The sequence below is a fragment of the Porites lutea genome, chromosome 7, assembly GCF_958299795.1.
Source record: "Porites lutea chromosome 7, jaPorLute2.1, whole genome shotgun sequence".
In the NCBI taxonomy this organism is placed as follows: Eukaryota; Metazoa; Cnidaria; class Anthozoa; order Scleractinia; family Poritidae; genus Porites; species Porites lutea.
Window position 1 is genome coordinate 3,397,956 of NC_133207.1, and position 17,162 is coordinate 3,415,117.

Below are 17,162 nucleotides of genomic sequence, written 5' to 3' on the forward strand. Positions count from 1 at the left end.
ATATTTTCTAGAACCAGTCAAAGTTCCAGCCAGTTGAGATGAAATTGGTAGTAGCAGAAAGGATCTTTTTATTATTTTTGTTTCTGCAATTTGATACAGTCTTGCATGCGCGGACACTATGAAGAAATGGAAGTTACATACTATACCATGTTGTTTACCCACTCACCGAAAGTGAATGCACAAGTTCTTTTTACGTTACTAAACACTGGACAATTTCTGGAATGAAATTGTATTAGCATTTCTTCCACATATTTTTCAGTAACTGTGGTATTGAAAATTGTTGTTTGTTATTTTTTTTTCCAGGAGCACTTCAACTCCTGTCAACGATTTCCGTGCACCTGTCTTCAGAGGTGTGGTCAAGACAACATTCCCAGAAATGAGGTATACAACATTTTGTGCAAAATATATACGATGTATATACAGCAGCGGATAAGGTCCTTCTTCAATCGCAGCTAAGTAAACACTGATAATTACGTGTTATAAAAATTAGAAGATACTGTGCAACGCAAATGATCGATTTTGATAAACTTTGTAAAAATCAATTGATAATTACGACTGAGTTCAGGCAGTATTTCTCTTTTTTCTGTGCTAAATTATTTTACTAGTCTTTAATTCATAGAAATCGCAGGTCTTTTCATGCACTACTGTATAAAATGTTCATAAATCTACACAGGAATCCTTTCCAATTTTAAGCAAAGGTGTTCACTACTCTGCAAAATGTCACCGGCTGTCATGACTGGATTTATGTGACAGCGCAATTGTTAGCTAATGTATGGATATAACTATTCGTCAAAAACGTGCACTTAATCGATTATTTCTTCTGTTCTCCACTTCAGCTAAACAGTCACCTGGAAAAAGTCTGTGGTCTTACTGAAGTGAGCTGTTCTTATGCACATATAGGATGTCAGGCCAAGGTAAAGAAACAGTATATGATACTGATTCTGCTATCCGTCAAACAATGGTCGCTAAATGAAAAAGAATTGATGAAACAATTCTTGTCTGATTCAAGCAATTGAACAGTTTTTAAAATCAGGCAATGGACGGACCTGAAAACTAAGAAAAAAAATTTTGTTGATGAGCCTGTCTCAATTGGACTAATGTTTCATGGGTAGGAATGGTAAACAGTAAACGGCAAGTAAACGAAATCACTTGCTCAGGTGTTAAAAAGCGATGTTTACCGTTTGCCTTAAAAATGGCCACGGAAGCGTGTCTCAATAAGCCTACAATCCTGCACAAAAGTCCTTGGGACAGTACTGCAATATTCATATGCTTCTGTTAATTCTCAGTTCCCTCTTCAAATAGTGCATCATTTTCGTTTTTTTTTTTTGCAGTTCTCCCTCCCCTCAACTATACAAAGTTGAAACTCGGAAAAAATTCTGGATACATGCGTCCAAATTGTTTGTGGGGTGAGGGGAGGGGTTGGACCTGTGTGAATTGAAAAATGCCCCAGAAACGCAATAGTGTTCCAAGACTTTTGTCCATGATTGTAGGATTGGAGGCTTTGGAATAGTCGCTAGAGATCCCACGCTCATTATATGACGGAAATTATTGTGCATTGTTGGCGATACGGTGAGCAAACCTTTTAAAATTGCGGTGGGGTTGGGATAGGCTCTAAGGGTGTAAAGACGATCATTAAATTTGTGGCATTCAAATTGCTTTAAGTCGCTTAAAAGGGATGTACTTTTTCTTCCAGGTTCCCAGAAACGCCCTCGGCCGACATTTACAATTATCCTTGGAGAGCCATTTAAACATGGCTTGTAAAAAGTTACGATCCATGGAAAATGAATTCACCATAGCAAACGCAAGGCTTGAAGAACTGGAATCTTCGACTCCAGGAAATTACAACATCGAGGAATTACACAGCACAGTGTCTGACAATGTCGATCGAATAAGCAAGCTAGAAGCATCGCTGGCGACAAGCAAGCTTGAAATTGCCGAGAGTAATAAAAAGATTAAGCTACTTGAAAATCTAAACATAAGAAAGCAACAAGAGTATGACGAATTGATTGAAAGGAACCGCACAATCTCGGAAGACTTGCAAAATGAAATCGAAGCTGTAAAGAGAAAGCTTCTAGAACTTTCTGGCCGATCAGAAAGTGCAACAGGCGTACAAGCTGGTCTTTCAAGAACTTTAAAACTGCCGACGATACTTACACCTACCGCGCCACCATTTCCGCCGCCAGAGACAAGGCGCGAATTGCACCCTGGGCGTCAGATAAAAAGCTCCCGTTACATTCGACCACAGCACATTATGGAAGATGAAAGTACGAACGGAGACGAACAATGTGAAGAAAATATCCCTGGTGTAAAGCCATTGATCTCGTCTCTTCAACAGCTATCTACTGATGTTCATGTCAGTAATAAGTTTATCTGGAAATTTACCCAATTCGACGACGCCATGCAGAAAGCGAAGTACGGGTCAAAGATGTTTTACTGTAGTGATCCGTTTCTGACTGGTCCGTACGGTTACAAAATGTGTGTAGAATTCCACCCCAACGGATTAAATGAAGGATGGAACACACACCTGTCCATATTTGTTTGTCTTTTGAGGGGTGAATACGACGATATATTACCCTGGCCTTTGAACCGGAAGGTGATAATAACTCTTATTGAGCAACAGCCGAATCCGTATCTGAAGAAAAACGTGCAGATGTCGAGCCTTCCAAAACACAATGCACACTTCAGCCTCTGTTATTCTAAGCCTTCAGAATCAAGACCGAGGAACACAGCTTTCGGTTTCTGCAAATTCATCACTCAAGAACGACTCAAATCAAGACGCTATCTTGTCAATGACACTATTTTTATTTGTGTGGAGGTTGAACGTCTTAATAGCTCTATTTAAGTGAATTAATGTCTTGACGGGGGGATACTCCGTTATTTAGACTAAATGGTACCTGCCACGCCCAACAGCTTGTGGTCTTCGCCGTCTCGCGAAATTTTCTCTAAGATGGACAACTTTGGGACAGGCACTATGCGTCCGTCTTAGAGAGAGTTAACTGAAATGAGTTAAGGAAGGCATGGGAGCAACTTTCGGTTTTTGTTTTAGCGAGGTATCCGTATTATAAAGAGTCGTCAAAGAGATGTCTAAAAAGTGATTGGCAACAACTCTACGGGCATGTCTTATAGAGGTGTCTGTCAAGAGAGAGGAGTTGTTTGTGTGCAATTTCGTTATTTAGCTTCTTACTTAAAAATGGCATGGTTCTTGATCAGAAACAGAAAATGAACCACCAGGGACTCAATTAACAAAGTCTAGCATTGACCACGCCTTGTGGTTACCCGTCCATTCAAAACACTCGAAGCAGACACTTGTAACCAAAAATCCTAACTTATTACTATTCAAAATGAAAGCTATAAAGTAGCACCCTGAGCGCTTTGTTCATAATGTGATATGCGGTAGATTTGTTTGTTTAGCACTTTTAAAAAAGTCGACATTGTTCCAAAGGTTTTGTTCTTGCATGGTTGAACTTGATATGCAGCAAAACTAGATGGTCTTTTTACATAGTGAGTACTATATATCATTTTAAGAGATACTTTGGCCTACTTGGTTATCAAAAATGTACACATTTTAGCCGGTCCCTCGCCCTCTGAGCAAATTTGTAGCAAATCCATTTTCTCGAATTTTATTAAGGCCGGAGAATACAAATACGTCAATGGCAACTGCACATAAAGAAAGAGATGAAGTGAAGTAGTGGCGTGACTTTTTATCTGTTAAACAGTTGTAAGTACTTTAAGCCAATTTTCTCTAGGACACTGTCGCGCTGCTGGAAAACTAACGACTTTTAGCTACATCCGCCTAAAACAGAAAAGTAGCTCTTCACACACCGCAGACAGGCTGAAACTGAGGGTTACCATTTGCTGTTTTGGAAGCACTGACATTATTGCCATGCTACTTATGAAGTGGCGCTCACAGTATCACAGTGTTCGTATTCTCTGTACCAAGGACCAAAAATCTGTCTTCCTGCATCTATTAAAGATCCAAAAAACCTGTCAAGCTTTTCTGTCTTTAAGAACAAAGTGCAAGAGATTTTATTAAAATAGTTACAGAATTAGTTTAGCTGCACTCCTTCGCAGCCCTTATTTCTTGAAATATTTTGATGTAGAGGTGGCCTCTCCTATAAGTTTCTTGAGGTCTCCTTGCTTACCATACTTGCTGTATCCTCTAAAATTTATTCTGATACAAAGGCTAATAAAAGATTATGATGATGATAGGAAATGTTACCAAGGCAGGAAAATACATATACATCAATGGCAGCTGCAGGCAAAGAAAGTGATTAAGTAGTGGCACTTTCACTTTTTATGCTGCTGTTATTGTGGTGGTTTAAGATATTCAAAAGATACGAGATTGCTGGCCTTATCCTGGTGTTCCTGTGCTTGTTTAGGCGCGAATTCTTGTTCGTCTACCCACCCCACCTCCCCAATATGATTTTTTATGATCTCTTTTGGTTGAGAGACTTTGCGAGGTTCTACTTTGCATATAACGTTTGACCCTGAGCAACTGCTGAGGGTTTCGCTTTTGAAATAACCTATTGCCGGAGCATCTTTGCAACATGGTGGAAGCGCCACGCAACCTGCAGTTGCCTTCAGGTTACGACGAGGAGTTTGTCTATGAAGTTGAAGATGATTTCATTTGCTCGATTTGTCAATTGACGTTAAAAGAGCCTGTTCAAACAAGATGCGGTCACAGATTTTGCAATGCATGCCTCGAGGAACATCTGAGAAGGTACGTCTATTTAAAATAACTGAATTCTATGATATGTTGAAATAGCTGTGATCCAAAACCTTGTTACCTTAAAGTAGAGTACAAAATCCGGCACAGTGTTTTAGTGGGAAACTCGACAGTACGGACATAACAGCACGGAAAGTCATCCCTTTTTACCGAGGTAATTAGGCAAATAACAGTCACCTCAGCTCAAACAATTATTTAGTACGACGGCCATGTCTATCAATTTTAGTTTTTCAATAGAATAGAAATGAAGCTTAAAATTTGTTCGCGCTTTTTAGAGACCACTTTAGATTATGTTATTAGCATATTGGTGAGTTAAGCTCGTTTTCTATTCATCAAATTTTCAAATGGCAAAATGTTTTCGTTTCCTCTGTTTAGAGATGGGTAGCCAATGTTTGATGTCATTGATCTGTTAAGGAATGCGGACAATCTGGTTTCACGTGATAGATCAGCAAATGGTTACTCTTGCGTAACCTGGCCTTCTAGCCTGCCGACATCTCCCAATTTCTTTGAAACAAAGCGAAAGCAAAGGGAATGTATATCTCCCATAATACACCCTTTTTGCCCCCCAAATTTTGCATAAGCATTAAATTGTCTTTTATTTCTCTTGGGACCACCGTAATACCCAAGAGAAATCAAAGACAAAGGTTATGCAAATTAAAAGGGGTTTTTTTTGGGGGGGGGGGGGGGCAAGGTGTATGACATGTGCAAATGGCAAATGCAGAATTTGACGATTACATTTAATTAATTGCTTGTAGACACATTTACACTTTTAACACAGTAGTTTCTAACCCAAACTGTTTATTGACCGCGCTCAGTTTCAAAACGTAAATTGCATGTTTTCCTTTCCTTTTTTTATTTATTCATTTACTCATTTTAATTATTGCCTCTCACACCGAAAAACAGACAAGAAGTTCAGAACCAGCCTTACACTTGTCCCGCAGATAGGAAAGGCCTGGACCGAGACCGGGTAAATCACTTTCATTTACCTTGTAACCTCTTTGTCTATTGCGTTTTGGTCTTCAGTGTCTAGCTATTCTTTTTACTTAACCCTTGCTCGCAAAATGAAGCATACAGGGTAAAAATGTGAAACCAAGTGATGAAACAAGAAATTTTTTAAAACTTTTAGAACAAGACAGTTGAATCCACGCGTTGACATTTTTTATTCATGAAAGTGCGAGATTAAATTTTAAAGTACCGTAAAATTCCTAAAATAAGCCCCTCTATGTATAAGCCCCTCCAAATATAAGCCCCCCAAGCTCGTAACGCAAAAAACCCTCCGTTTAAACGCCCCTCCAAATATAAGCCTCCACCCAGGGGCTTGTACTTGAAAATTGCCCTCGAATACAAGGTAAAACAAAGAAAAACGGTAAATTTCCTTCCAAGAATAAGGCCAGCCCAATCGATTTTGAAACGCAAATTTCCCTCCGTACATAAGCCCCTCCGAATATAAGCCCCTCCAAAAATAAGCCCTTCGAAAAGGGCCTTTGAAAAATTTAAGCCCCAGGGCTTATTTTCGGAATTTTACGGTAGTTAAGCAATATCAAGAAAAACCATCTTCAAATAATAATCGTAATAGTCATCATCATCAACAACATAAAGGTCTCATACGTTCTAATCAACCGTTGACAGAAGAAATAAATAAAAAAACTGCCCTTTGAATCAAAGAGATTCATATTGGATTGATCTTGAGCACTGCATTTAATTTTGTTTTTAATTGAACTGTAGGATGTATTTCCTGACAACGCAACAGGAAGGAAAATTTTGTCAATGATGATCAAATGCCCAAGTGACGGTTGTTTGTGGACTGGTGAGCTGAGAAACAAAGAGGTAAAAACCCAAAACAAGCTAAAGCAAAAATTATATCGAAGGCGCCGGGTGGATTCAGTTTGTGTCAAACATGATCATTGAGTTGACCCCAGTCTCTTTCAGCCACCTTTGAAACTGAATAAGTCAAGTATTTAACTTATGGCGTCACCTTGCTACGAGTTCTGATGACTGAAAGTGTGGAATGCAAATGTGGAGGGGTAAAAGCTCGTATTCGTAGAGACAGTTTTGGCATGTGCAAGTCTCCCTGTCTGTTGCATAATCGTTTTCAGATGATTCACCTGAATTACAAAACGACAAAGCAGAGTTTTTACCAGGGCTTTTCGTCACGCTTTCTACAAAATCAGACCTTTTTTTAGCGTGTACGGTTTTGTTTTCCCATTTCAGACCACGTGATGATACCCCAGAGAACTGTTTCTCAAAAGTGACACAGGGAGTTATTCTCAATTATTCGTTAACGAAAATCCCCACGAATGTTAGCTAATTTCTTGAGTGGCGTCGAAACTAAGACATTTGGTAGTTCGGAACTCAAAAAGAAAAATGAAAGAGATCACAAGTCTCTAGTGATCCTTCAATTCTCACAAAGTTATTATTATTAAAAACAGGCTCACTTGGAAGCTTGCCCATTCAAAATTGTTACTTGTACCAGCGAAAATTGCCATGTGACCGTGAAAAGAAAAGACCTCGAACAACACGTGACAGACACGTGCGAATGGAGGATCATAGAATGTGAATACTGTGAAGACCTACACCCAAAGAGGCACGTGCAGGTAAGCAGAGTTTAAAATAACACGACTCTCTTTTGTCAACCCCTCCATCAAGGTTTTTCAGTTGACAACGGATACCTCTTTTGGTTGATCTTGACTAAGATGTGTGAGCTGATACGTTTCCCTAATTGATGTAGCACCGTAGTACGGTCGAGTACTGAGTATAACAAGATTTCCCTCGGCTAACCACGGCCTGAAAAAATGACGTTTTTCAGTTAAGTGAAAAAGAATAAGTTACATATTTGTGTTTTTGCAGGATCACTTGGAAAACTGCAGTAAGATTCCACTCCCTTGCCCCAATAGCTGTGGAGATGTAATTCCTAGAGAAATGGTAATTAATGCATTCCATTGAAGTTTAAGTGGCGTCACTGTTAAGGATCTGAGTATAGCATCATCGCAGGGTTTCTACCTTGCGGGTAAGGCTGTCGGCTGTTTGTCGTGGCAGTTGCTTGTTTTAACAGTTTGAATTGATTTCCCTTTAAAATAGACAACAAAAACCTCACAATAATGAATAACACAAATTATATGTGGGCTACGGTGGAAACAAATCGATATGGTCGTGGTCCTTGAGGCGTTCTGATTACCGTGACCGAAGCTAGCTGCAAAAAATAGGTAAATGTAGGCTTGACAGGGAAGGAGCCTGAACTTTAGAACCCTTTTCTTCTGACATGGGGGGCAGTCAGTTAGGTCGAGAGCTACGGCGCCACGAGAAGAACCCTTTCCACCAGTGCTTGAAATCGTTTTTCTCGACCCGACTGGAATGCGCCGAAGACGCGTGTTAGATTAGAAAATGCTATGCCAAGCACTGGGTCTTGAGTCAGTTAGCTGATTTAATTTTATCCTTTTCCTTTAGATTCCAAATCACATTGATAAGGACTGTCCTTTGCTAGTCCCCTGCCCGTATGCTCAAATGGGATGCAACAAAAAGGTTTGTTGTTGATCATTAAATACAATAATGAATTTATCATAGATTTGAAACAGTATTAATCAGCTGTACATTGAGCAACAACGATCTGCTAAAAAAGATCACTTCTGACCGTTTTTCTGTTATCAGTAGACGCCTTCTAGTTCTTTCACCTCTGATTACTGATATCCACCCACAAAAGGGAGACATGTTCTGATTCCTCACTCCGTCACATTTTTGAATTCAAAAATTTTAGGTTTCCTTTCCTCTACGAAAAATAGCCTAACTTGGGAAGGAATATATGAAAATTAAACTTCAGAAAATCCAGGGAAATTATTAGATAAGCTTCGAAAATAGTACATGAATTGAACGGTCATCTAGAAATTTTTAGTCGTCCTCAAGTGATAGCAAATTCTAAGCAATATTTGTTTCTTCGAACAGATATTTTACAGAAAACAGTCGTTGAATGCCCCTGAATTTAGCCAGTTACTAAGCAAAACACAAACATTTATATGGTATAGTACTACAAAATTTATAATCTATTTTTAATTAGCTAAGACGATTGGTCTTCTTTTTTCAGTTTCTGCGCGAAAACGTGGATTCTCATCTTGAATCAAACATGCGAGAGCATTTTGAATTTGCTTGTGTTCAACTTAACAGCACACAGGTTCTGTTAAATAAGCAACGAGTTCAGTTAGATAAAACACGAGTTCAGTTGGATGAGACACGAGATCAGTTGGATGAGACACAGGTTAATTTGTATGCGACGCGAGGTCAGTTGGATGAGACACGAGTTCAGTTAGTGGAAACAAAAGCCAAATTAAGCCGTTTAACCCAGGATCAGTTAAAAAACACCCAAGAATACCAGGAATCAACAAGAAAACTTAATGAGAAATTGAGGGCACTTCAAATGCAGATGGGAATGGAAGTGGATACAGATAAAGATGGTGGCTGCAACAAACGTTTTGTTTGGAAGATTAAATCGTACAGTGAAAGTTTGAGGCAAGCAAGGGAGGGAGTGAAGAAAAAGATAGAAAGTGATCCATTCTACACTGGACGTTATGGCTACAAATTAAAAGTGTTTGCCCATCCTTACTTCAAGGAACTGTCGCCTATTTCTCCGCAATTCGTGATCGGTATTGTTTTAATGGAAGGTAAATATGATGGCATATTACCATGGCCTTTCAGCAGGAAAATAACGTTCACAATAATTGATCAAAACAGTGATCTTAAAGAAAGGAAAAACTATTCTCATTTTTTTAGCCCAAGAAAACGGGAATTAAAAGACATGAAATTCTTAGAAAGACCAGGAGGAAAAGTGAAGGCAGTTGAAAGTGAGCCACTGTTTTTCATACCTCATAAGGTACTCATAACAAGGCGCTACATTGTAAATAACACTCTGTTTCTTGAGGTCGATGTAGGACCTGATGACTAGTTATCACCTTGGTCCGTTTCTTTTCAATTGAATCATACAAATATCGTAGTTGATTTACAGCCCACAGGTCCAGAATTTGGAGACCTTTTCTAAAGAAACGAGGTTATTCACGTTTCACCCACTTACGTATACTGCAGAACTAAGAACTCATGTAACTGAACGGATTTGAAGCTTAATTTCTAACGAGTGCCAAGCATAAATTGTTGTATTTCTTATTAAGACTAGCCTTACGTAATGTGGAGATGTGAATATTTTAAGTAGGCTATATAAGTTACTTCTTGATTTATTAAAGTGAGTTTTCGCAGGCTAAGTGCGTGTACATCCCTCGTGTAGCGGTCTTCCACGAGTGTTTCAATATTTGTTTGAGTAAGCTCCCACCACCTTAGCCAATTTAGAAAATAAAGTCAAACATGTATTAAGCTCACCCACTGTTTTAAAAATGGTCACTTGCCCTTATCGATTTTTTTTTCATTGTACTCATTGTTAAGATGTATTATATAAGTGCACTGGTTACATTTTGTGGCGTTGAATGGTCTCTTGTTTCTTTTCTGTTTGAAAAAAAAATAGAGGAAGACGCTTGGGTTGATTGAACCTGTATTGAACTGTCCATACAATTCTTGCGGTCAGTTGACCATCCAACATACGTTCCCATAATTATCTCCCCACTTTTGATAAATAGGATGGATATCCAAATGGAATTTTCTTTAATTTCTTCTGCTTTAAGCCAGTTACAAAAATCTTTACCTATGTATTATGTGTGTGAGGTTTCTTCTATTTGAAGAATTGGCAAAAAAAGATTTAGTTCCTTGACACGAAACTTAGTAAGCGACTCCCGCCCCCCACCGCCTCCACCTTCCTCTCGAATAAGCACCCTCCTGCGAATTAGACCGATTGAAACAAACAAACAAACAAACAAACCAACAAGCACTTTAATTTCAATAGGGTGCATAATTACAGTCGCACTGTACTCTTCCCTTATGGCCCTATAAATTCTAAAAATCCTATAAAGCTAGAATACTAAGGTAATAAATAATTTAAATATCAAGTTTAAGAAAGCTAAAAAACGTTCTGTCAATTCTAAAACTCTCTCTGGCTGTTTCCCTTAGTTTTAAATAAACAATTGGACATTGTCTGTTCCAGGCGTGTTCAGATCGTGTGGACGGCGCAAGAAGATGTGCGCTGAAAAAAAAAAAAAAAACGGCGAGGGGGTAGGGTAGGGAATGACAGCGATGGAACCTCTCCCCTCCTCTCTCCCTCTTCCTCCCTCTTCCCGTTTTCCTCCTTATTTTAAATTTAAATTTTGGAAGCCGTTAAAAATATTTTCTCTCGGTGTAGCTCAAGCCCCGAGGAAGGCTAACTTTTTTCCCGAAATATTGGCCTAGAATAAATCAGCCCTTTGCCGTAGTGCCAGCCTTGCATTCAGTTTTATTTTATTTTAGATATCAAGTGACGTCTGGCTGCAGCATCTCTTTAATTAGAGATCCGGCAAGGGGAAATAGTCAGTTTTATACACGTGTTGCGTGGACCTCTGCATTCAAACACTTTTTTCTACGTTAAGATTGTAGCTACACATAATGAAAGTGACAAGGTCAATAGTGAGAAAATAAATGTCAAATTTCACAAAATGAAAACTTAAACAATCATGAAATGTTCAGAATTTTACATGTGTTTTCACAATTCTTGTGAAATTTGACATTTATTTTCTCGGGCTCCCATGAGAAATAGCCTTTGATGTTATTACGGATAACTTATTACATCTATAGCCCTTGAAAAAGGTAAAAAAGAATGCGATATTGATTAAATTATTCTGGTAGAAGGGTTTTGTCCACTGAAAATTAAAGTTAGTATTCTCAATTTTGTGCTGGATTCCGTCTTAACCTTTTTATGTTGTTGTTACATTGGCGGTTAAAGGGAATCCAAGAAAGCCTTGGATTCTGGATTGCACGCAGTGGATTCCGGATTCCTTGAGCTGTGTTCCAGATTCCAAAGCCCAAGATCCCGGATCCAGAAGTGAAAATTCCAGCATTCTGGATTCGGATCCAGAAGCAAAAATTTGCGGGATTCCGAAATCCGGAATCCCTTACACGGGACAAATAAGTTGTTTCAGAGAGAGAGTCTCCCTAAAACCGGTCGACTTCGTTTCGAGGGGGAAAATCAATTTTCCTTTAAACTTTGCCCATAAATTTATCTTGGTCCAAAACTAACTGAAACCGCATTAGTTTTTGGAAATAATTCAAAATCACATTTTTTTCGGAAGGAAAATCACTTCAGCGTCCGACGGCCAAATTTTTGCAGTGACAAAGAGTAAAAATAGCGCATATTGCTGAGTTCACCACTTCAAAGTTTTTCACGTTCACCGATTGTTTTCACTTCCTAGGATTAAGATGGTACTTTAAAGATGTAAAGCACATAATTCTGGTCCTTTAAAAGCAACACATATCTAATAAATATTTTTTGATTTACACCCACTTTGCACCATATCCTGGTGTTCCTGTGTTTGTTCTCTATTTTACGTTCGTTCGTCCACCCACCCCACTCCCCCAAAATGATTTTGAATGATCTCTCTCGGTTGAGAGACTTACAATTGATAATTAAACATGCGAGATTGTACTTTGCATAAAACGTATGACCCTGAGGGTTTCGCTTTTGCAATAGCCTACTGGAGCATTTTTGCAACATGGCGGAAGCACCACGCAATCTGCAGTTGCCCTCAGGTTATGACGAGGAGTTTGCCGATGAAGTAGAAGATGATTTTCTTTGCTTAATTTGTCATTTGCCAATGAGGGAGCCTATTCTTACCAGATGCGGTCACAAATTTTGTAATGCATGCCTTGAGGAACGTTTCAGAAGGTAGGCCTAAATGCCCGCATTCTACTGAAAGTTGAGTGTTAAAGTAACTTTCATTCCAAACCTTCAGTTAACACCTTAACGAAAAACTGCAGCACTGGTGCGCTTTCCATTGAACACCTCGATCTGAGTAAGAACATCTCAGTTGACGGAAAGTCAGCAACCCTTATTTACTAATGCAAACAACAGACACCTTAGCAGCTTAATCGATTTATTAGACGAAGGCCTTGTCTCTCAAATTTAGATTTCAAATAGATTAAAACTTAAACTGATAAATCAAATCTGATACATCCCACCCAGCTGATGATCACCGTTAAATTATGTTACTGACGCACAAGTTAGTTAAGGTTGTTTTCTTTTAGCAAACTTTTGAAATTACAAAATGTGTCTCGTTTCAGTAAATTGGAGACAAGTAGCCATTGTTCGAAGTTATTGATCTGCTCCAGCAAAGCATAAAAACTTGTCAATTTTTGAAATGTCTTGAATTCTGTGGGTTTTAGGCTCGGCAAATAAAATCAGCCACAAGTTAGTAGAAAGAAGTTTTGTGATGGAATTAATTAGTAACTATGTATCAATCGATGTTCCTGTTAATTTTTATTAAATATGGTCAATTAATCGTAATTGTCTCTTACACTGCAAAATAACAGACAGGAAGTTCAGCGCCAGCTTTACTCTTGTCCTGCAGATAGGAAACGCCTGGACCGAGACCGGGTAAATCACTTTCGTTTGCTTTTTACCTTCTTACGTCTTTTTTCAATATGTTTTTGGTCTTATTAACTCTTTTAACGCTTACATGTAAACTAAATTACATAGGCGGAGTCGATCGGAACCAGCTGTTACAAAGTTTCGAAACAAAGGTTCCAAATTTTTCAAGCTCTTAAGGACAAGACCAGTTGCATACACGTTCTCACACTTTACCCACATGGCAATGTTTTCTATTTAGAGCAATAAGGAAATTAAGAGCATTTCAGAAATTTCGAGCACGGCCATCTTCGAGTCTCAATAATGATATTGATAATGATGATGATGATGATTATGATAATGATAGCAGTCTGTTAATTTGGCTCAGGTATTTCTTGCGAAGAATAATCTTGCACTGTTTGTTTAATTCCGTTTTGTTTTGTACTTTAGGATGTTTTTCCTGATAATGCAGCAAGAAGGAAAATTTTGTCTTTGGTGATTAAATGTCCAAGTGACGGTTGTTCGTGGACTGATGAACTGAGGAACAAAGAGGTAAAAACCCAAAATAACAATTATATTCAAGGCGCCATGGATTTCAGCATTTAACCAGGATTTAACCAAGGAAAAAACATCACTTTTTTCTTTCTTTTTTATATATTTTATTGCTTTTAACAGGCTCACCTGGAAACCTGCCAGTTCAAAATTGTTACTTGTACCAACGAAAATTGCACTCAGAAAATGAAAAGAGAAGAACTGGACAATCACACTAAAACGTGCGTGTGGAGTATTATGCCGTGTATGTACTGTAAAGAGAAACAACCAAGGAAGTACTTGCAGGTATAAAGTTATTAAAAATTGCAGATCTTTTAACAATGTTCTTCTTCAGGGGGGCAACTCGTAAAGTTTAAACGGGGATGCTCCGCCCCAAAGACAAACCCCTCACCCTTATGACGGAAAAGGTATCCCTTTGTATACCTTCTATGACAAATGGTACTCCTTTCACATAACTGGTATACAATTATGCATTCCTTAACTGCTTTAAATACACTATATTTTAAATAGGAATCATTCACAAATGCAGAACGTTTTCTCGACTATTTCGCAGCCATGAAGTGCATCTGTGAGCCCTTTTGGGCCTTTCTACAGTCCTTTCTACAGTCCTTTCATATACCTGAGGCCTATACAAAAGGCACTCTTTTCGGGCGGAGCCTCCCTGTATAGGCCATTACAGCAAGTACCCCCGGGTTTGTTCTTCAACCTTGCGCCGTAGAGATGGGATTCCCCCTTTCGTTTGTTCTTGACTTAGCTTTGTCACCTGTCGGCGTAGCGTGTTCTCCAAACGCGCGACACCACAATTAAACGTCTTTAGCAACTGTTTTCTTTATTTTCTGTTTTTACATTAAAGTAGAAAAAAGAGCAAGTATACGAAACTAAGATGATATTTACTCAGCTTCAAATGCAGTACAGCCCACACAAAGTGGCTTTTGCAAAATATAAATGGTGACGGCAAGTAAGCATTTCACCTCTCTCAGATACAGGAGAAAAATATATACTGTTCATGTACACTAAAATTGCTATCGGCTTACTGAGGTTAACTGAAGACGGTTTACAGTCTTAGTGTGTAAACAATTTATTTGTCTTTTTGCAGGATCACCTTAAAACGTGCCACAAGATGCCTATTCCTTGCCATAACAGCTGTGGGAAAGAGAGATACGCGAGAGACATGGTAATTTTATTTAATTGCAGTTTGAGGCAGACTCTCTTGATCTTCGTGATGAGTAACGCTCTAAGCCATGTCTTGTCTTTCCATTAGTTTTCATCGTTTCATATTGATCTCCCTGTATGTTGTACAAAAAAATCCTTTTTGCGCGTACATACTTAAAATCTACAGCTATTCCAGCTAACGTTGTCGCATATCAAGGTCACACAAAACCGCAAGACCACAAGATCATGTGGGCAGCTGTAAATACATTATAACTGATTTTGTCATAACTTTACGGCTGCTACTGCTTTGGAATAGTGCAAAACCTTACAAACGTAAACGTTTACCTTCAAATGAAATTTCATATTGCTTCGCGGCCTCGTCGCTGTCAGGCTTTTTAACTGTGAATAATACAGTTCAACATGGTCGTCCTCTTGCAGCATATGATTGAACAAAGTGGATGGAAAAAATAATGAAATGAGAAATGCAGGCCTGACCGTTCTTTGTGTCGTCAAGCAACGCTCCTGGTTACGTGACGTCAAAGAGGCGTCGAGAACCATACAGTGGAGGAGACAAGCGTAACGGGTATTAGAAGCCTTAACTTTCCTTTGAAACACCTTTCTTTTAATTCAGACCTGATCTTCTCTTGATAAAAGAAAAAAAAACTTTGTATAAAAGGTTTTGCTAAGCGTTGGGTTTTGTTTTGCGTCAGTTCTGATAACTTATTTATCATTATATTTTAGATTCGAAATCACATTGAAAACGACTGTCCGTTGACTTTAGTCTCCTGCCCATATGTTCAAATGGGGTGCAATCAACAGGTTTGTTCTTCATTCCATGAGATTGTAAATTAAGCGGATTGAAATCATTACGCATTGTACATGAGCGACGGTCTGCCAAAAACTTTAATTCCTTCATCATTTGTCTGTATCAGACTCTATTTGTCTCCTGACACTCAGACAATTACTAGGCAAACATGTCTATATTTTGCAATATGTATGAATACAAATAAAATTTTTGGTTTATAATACCATTTTCTGACATTATCTGACTTCTTTCTACAGTTCCAGCGCAGAGACGTGGATTCGCATCTTGAGTCAGCCACGCGAAAGCATCTTGACTTGGCTTGTGTTAAACTTAACAGTTCACAGGCTCAACTGGTTGAACAACGGTTTGAGTTAAATGAGACACAAGCTCAATTAAGTTCAACCCAGGCTCAGTTAAAAAATACCCAAGAAACAACAAGAAAACTTGAGGAGAAATTAGAGGCTCTTCAGGTGCAACTAGAAACAAAGGTGAAGGCAGATAAAGGGGCCAACAACAAACGGTTTATTTGGAAGATTGAAAATTTCAGTGAAATTTTGAGGCAAGCCAAGGCACGATTTATGAAAGCTGAGCATATCCCTTGCGAAACGATAAAAAGTAATCCATTTTACACTGGATGTTATGGCTACAAATTACGAGTGGTAGTCCGTCCTTACCTTAAAACGTGGACAGAATTAGACGACGGGACACTTCTTCCTCAAGAAACTCTCTACTTTGGCCTCGCTTCAGTGGAAGGTGAATATGATGACATATTACCCTGGCCTTTTAGCAAGAAAATAACGTTCACAGTGATTGATCAAAACCATGATATCAATGAAAGGAAAAACTTTACAGCAGATTTGAGGCCAAGTTCTAAAGCACAAATATTCTACGGCAGACCAAGAGGAAACATTACATTTGAAAGTGATATTATGTGGTTCATACCTCATGAGAGGCTTCAAACAAGGCGCTACATTTTGAATGACAATTTGTTTCTTCAGGTCGATGTAGGACCTGATGATTAGATAATGTTTTCGACCGTTTATGTCTGCTAAAGTGAATCATGCAGATAGTATTGATAAACAGTCCACAGGTTGAGAAACTAGAGGCTTTTTCTAAAGAAAGGGTAATTCACTTTTCTCTCAGTTAAGTATACATGTCCAATACATGGCTCTTTCAATTTAGTGTTCTCTACGAACTGCAGATGAAGTCATAAACTTATACACTGAATTGTTTTAAAGTTAAATTTTTAGTATGTCATTGTTTTCTTGTAAAGGAGCTCACGACTCTTTAAAATAAATATAGTGGAAGCTCTATTCAGGGGATATCCTCGGGATCAAGGGAAGTGTCCCCTGAATATCGTTGTCCCCTGAATGGAGACAAATAAAATACTTTTTTCCTTTTGTTCTGCTTCAAAATCTGTTGTAGTCATTATTTTAAGCAGCTAGATAATGTAAAAAAAAAAAAAAAAC

At 38.5% G+C, this 17,162-nt stretch overlaps 3 protein-coding genes across 3 annotated transcripts; all 3 read left to right on the forward strand.

The window, feature by feature from the left end:
* The first annotated feature begins 840 nt into the window (after positions 1-840).
* Positions 841-4,147, forward strand: LOC140943421 (TNF receptor-associated factor 6-B-like). The gene is made up of 2 exons (XM_073392504.1): positions 841-914; positions 1,694-4,147. Exon 2 carries the CDS (start codon positions 1,751-1,753, stop codon positions 2,840-2,842), a length of 1,092 nt encoding a protein of 363 aa, XP_073248605.1. The 5' UTR covers positions 841-914; positions 1,694-1,750; the 3' UTR covers positions 2,843-4,147.
* Positions 4,148-4,544: 397 nt separating this feature from the next.
* On the forward strand, positions 4,545-10,092 carry LOC140942610 (TNF receptor-associated factor 6-B-like). Its single transcript, XM_073391534.1, has 7 exons — positions 4,545-4,720; positions 5,630-5,693; positions 6,452-6,553; positions 7,156-7,320; positions 7,574-7,648; positions 8,171-8,245; positions 8,802-10,092. Exons 1-7 carry the CDS (start codon positions 4,548-4,550, stop codon positions 9,654-9,656), a joined length of 1,509 nt encoding a protein of 502 aa, XP_073247635.1. The 5' UTR covers positions 4,545-4,547; the 3' UTR covers positions 9,657-10,092.
* Positions 10,093-13,544: 3,452 nt separating this feature from the next.
* LOC140943511 (TNF receptor-associated factor 4-like) lies at positions 13,545-16,985 on the forward strand. Its single transcript, XM_073392603.1, has 6 exons — positions 13,545-13,553; positions 13,635-13,736; positions 13,860-14,021; positions 14,833-14,910; positions 15,630-15,707; positions 15,951-16,985. Exons 1-6 carry the CDS (start codon positions 13,545-13,547, stop codon positions 16,713-16,715), a joined length of 1,194 nt encoding a protein of 397 aa, XP_073248704.1. The 3' UTR covers positions 16,716-16,985.
* Positions 16,986-17,162: the final 177 nt, after the last annotated feature.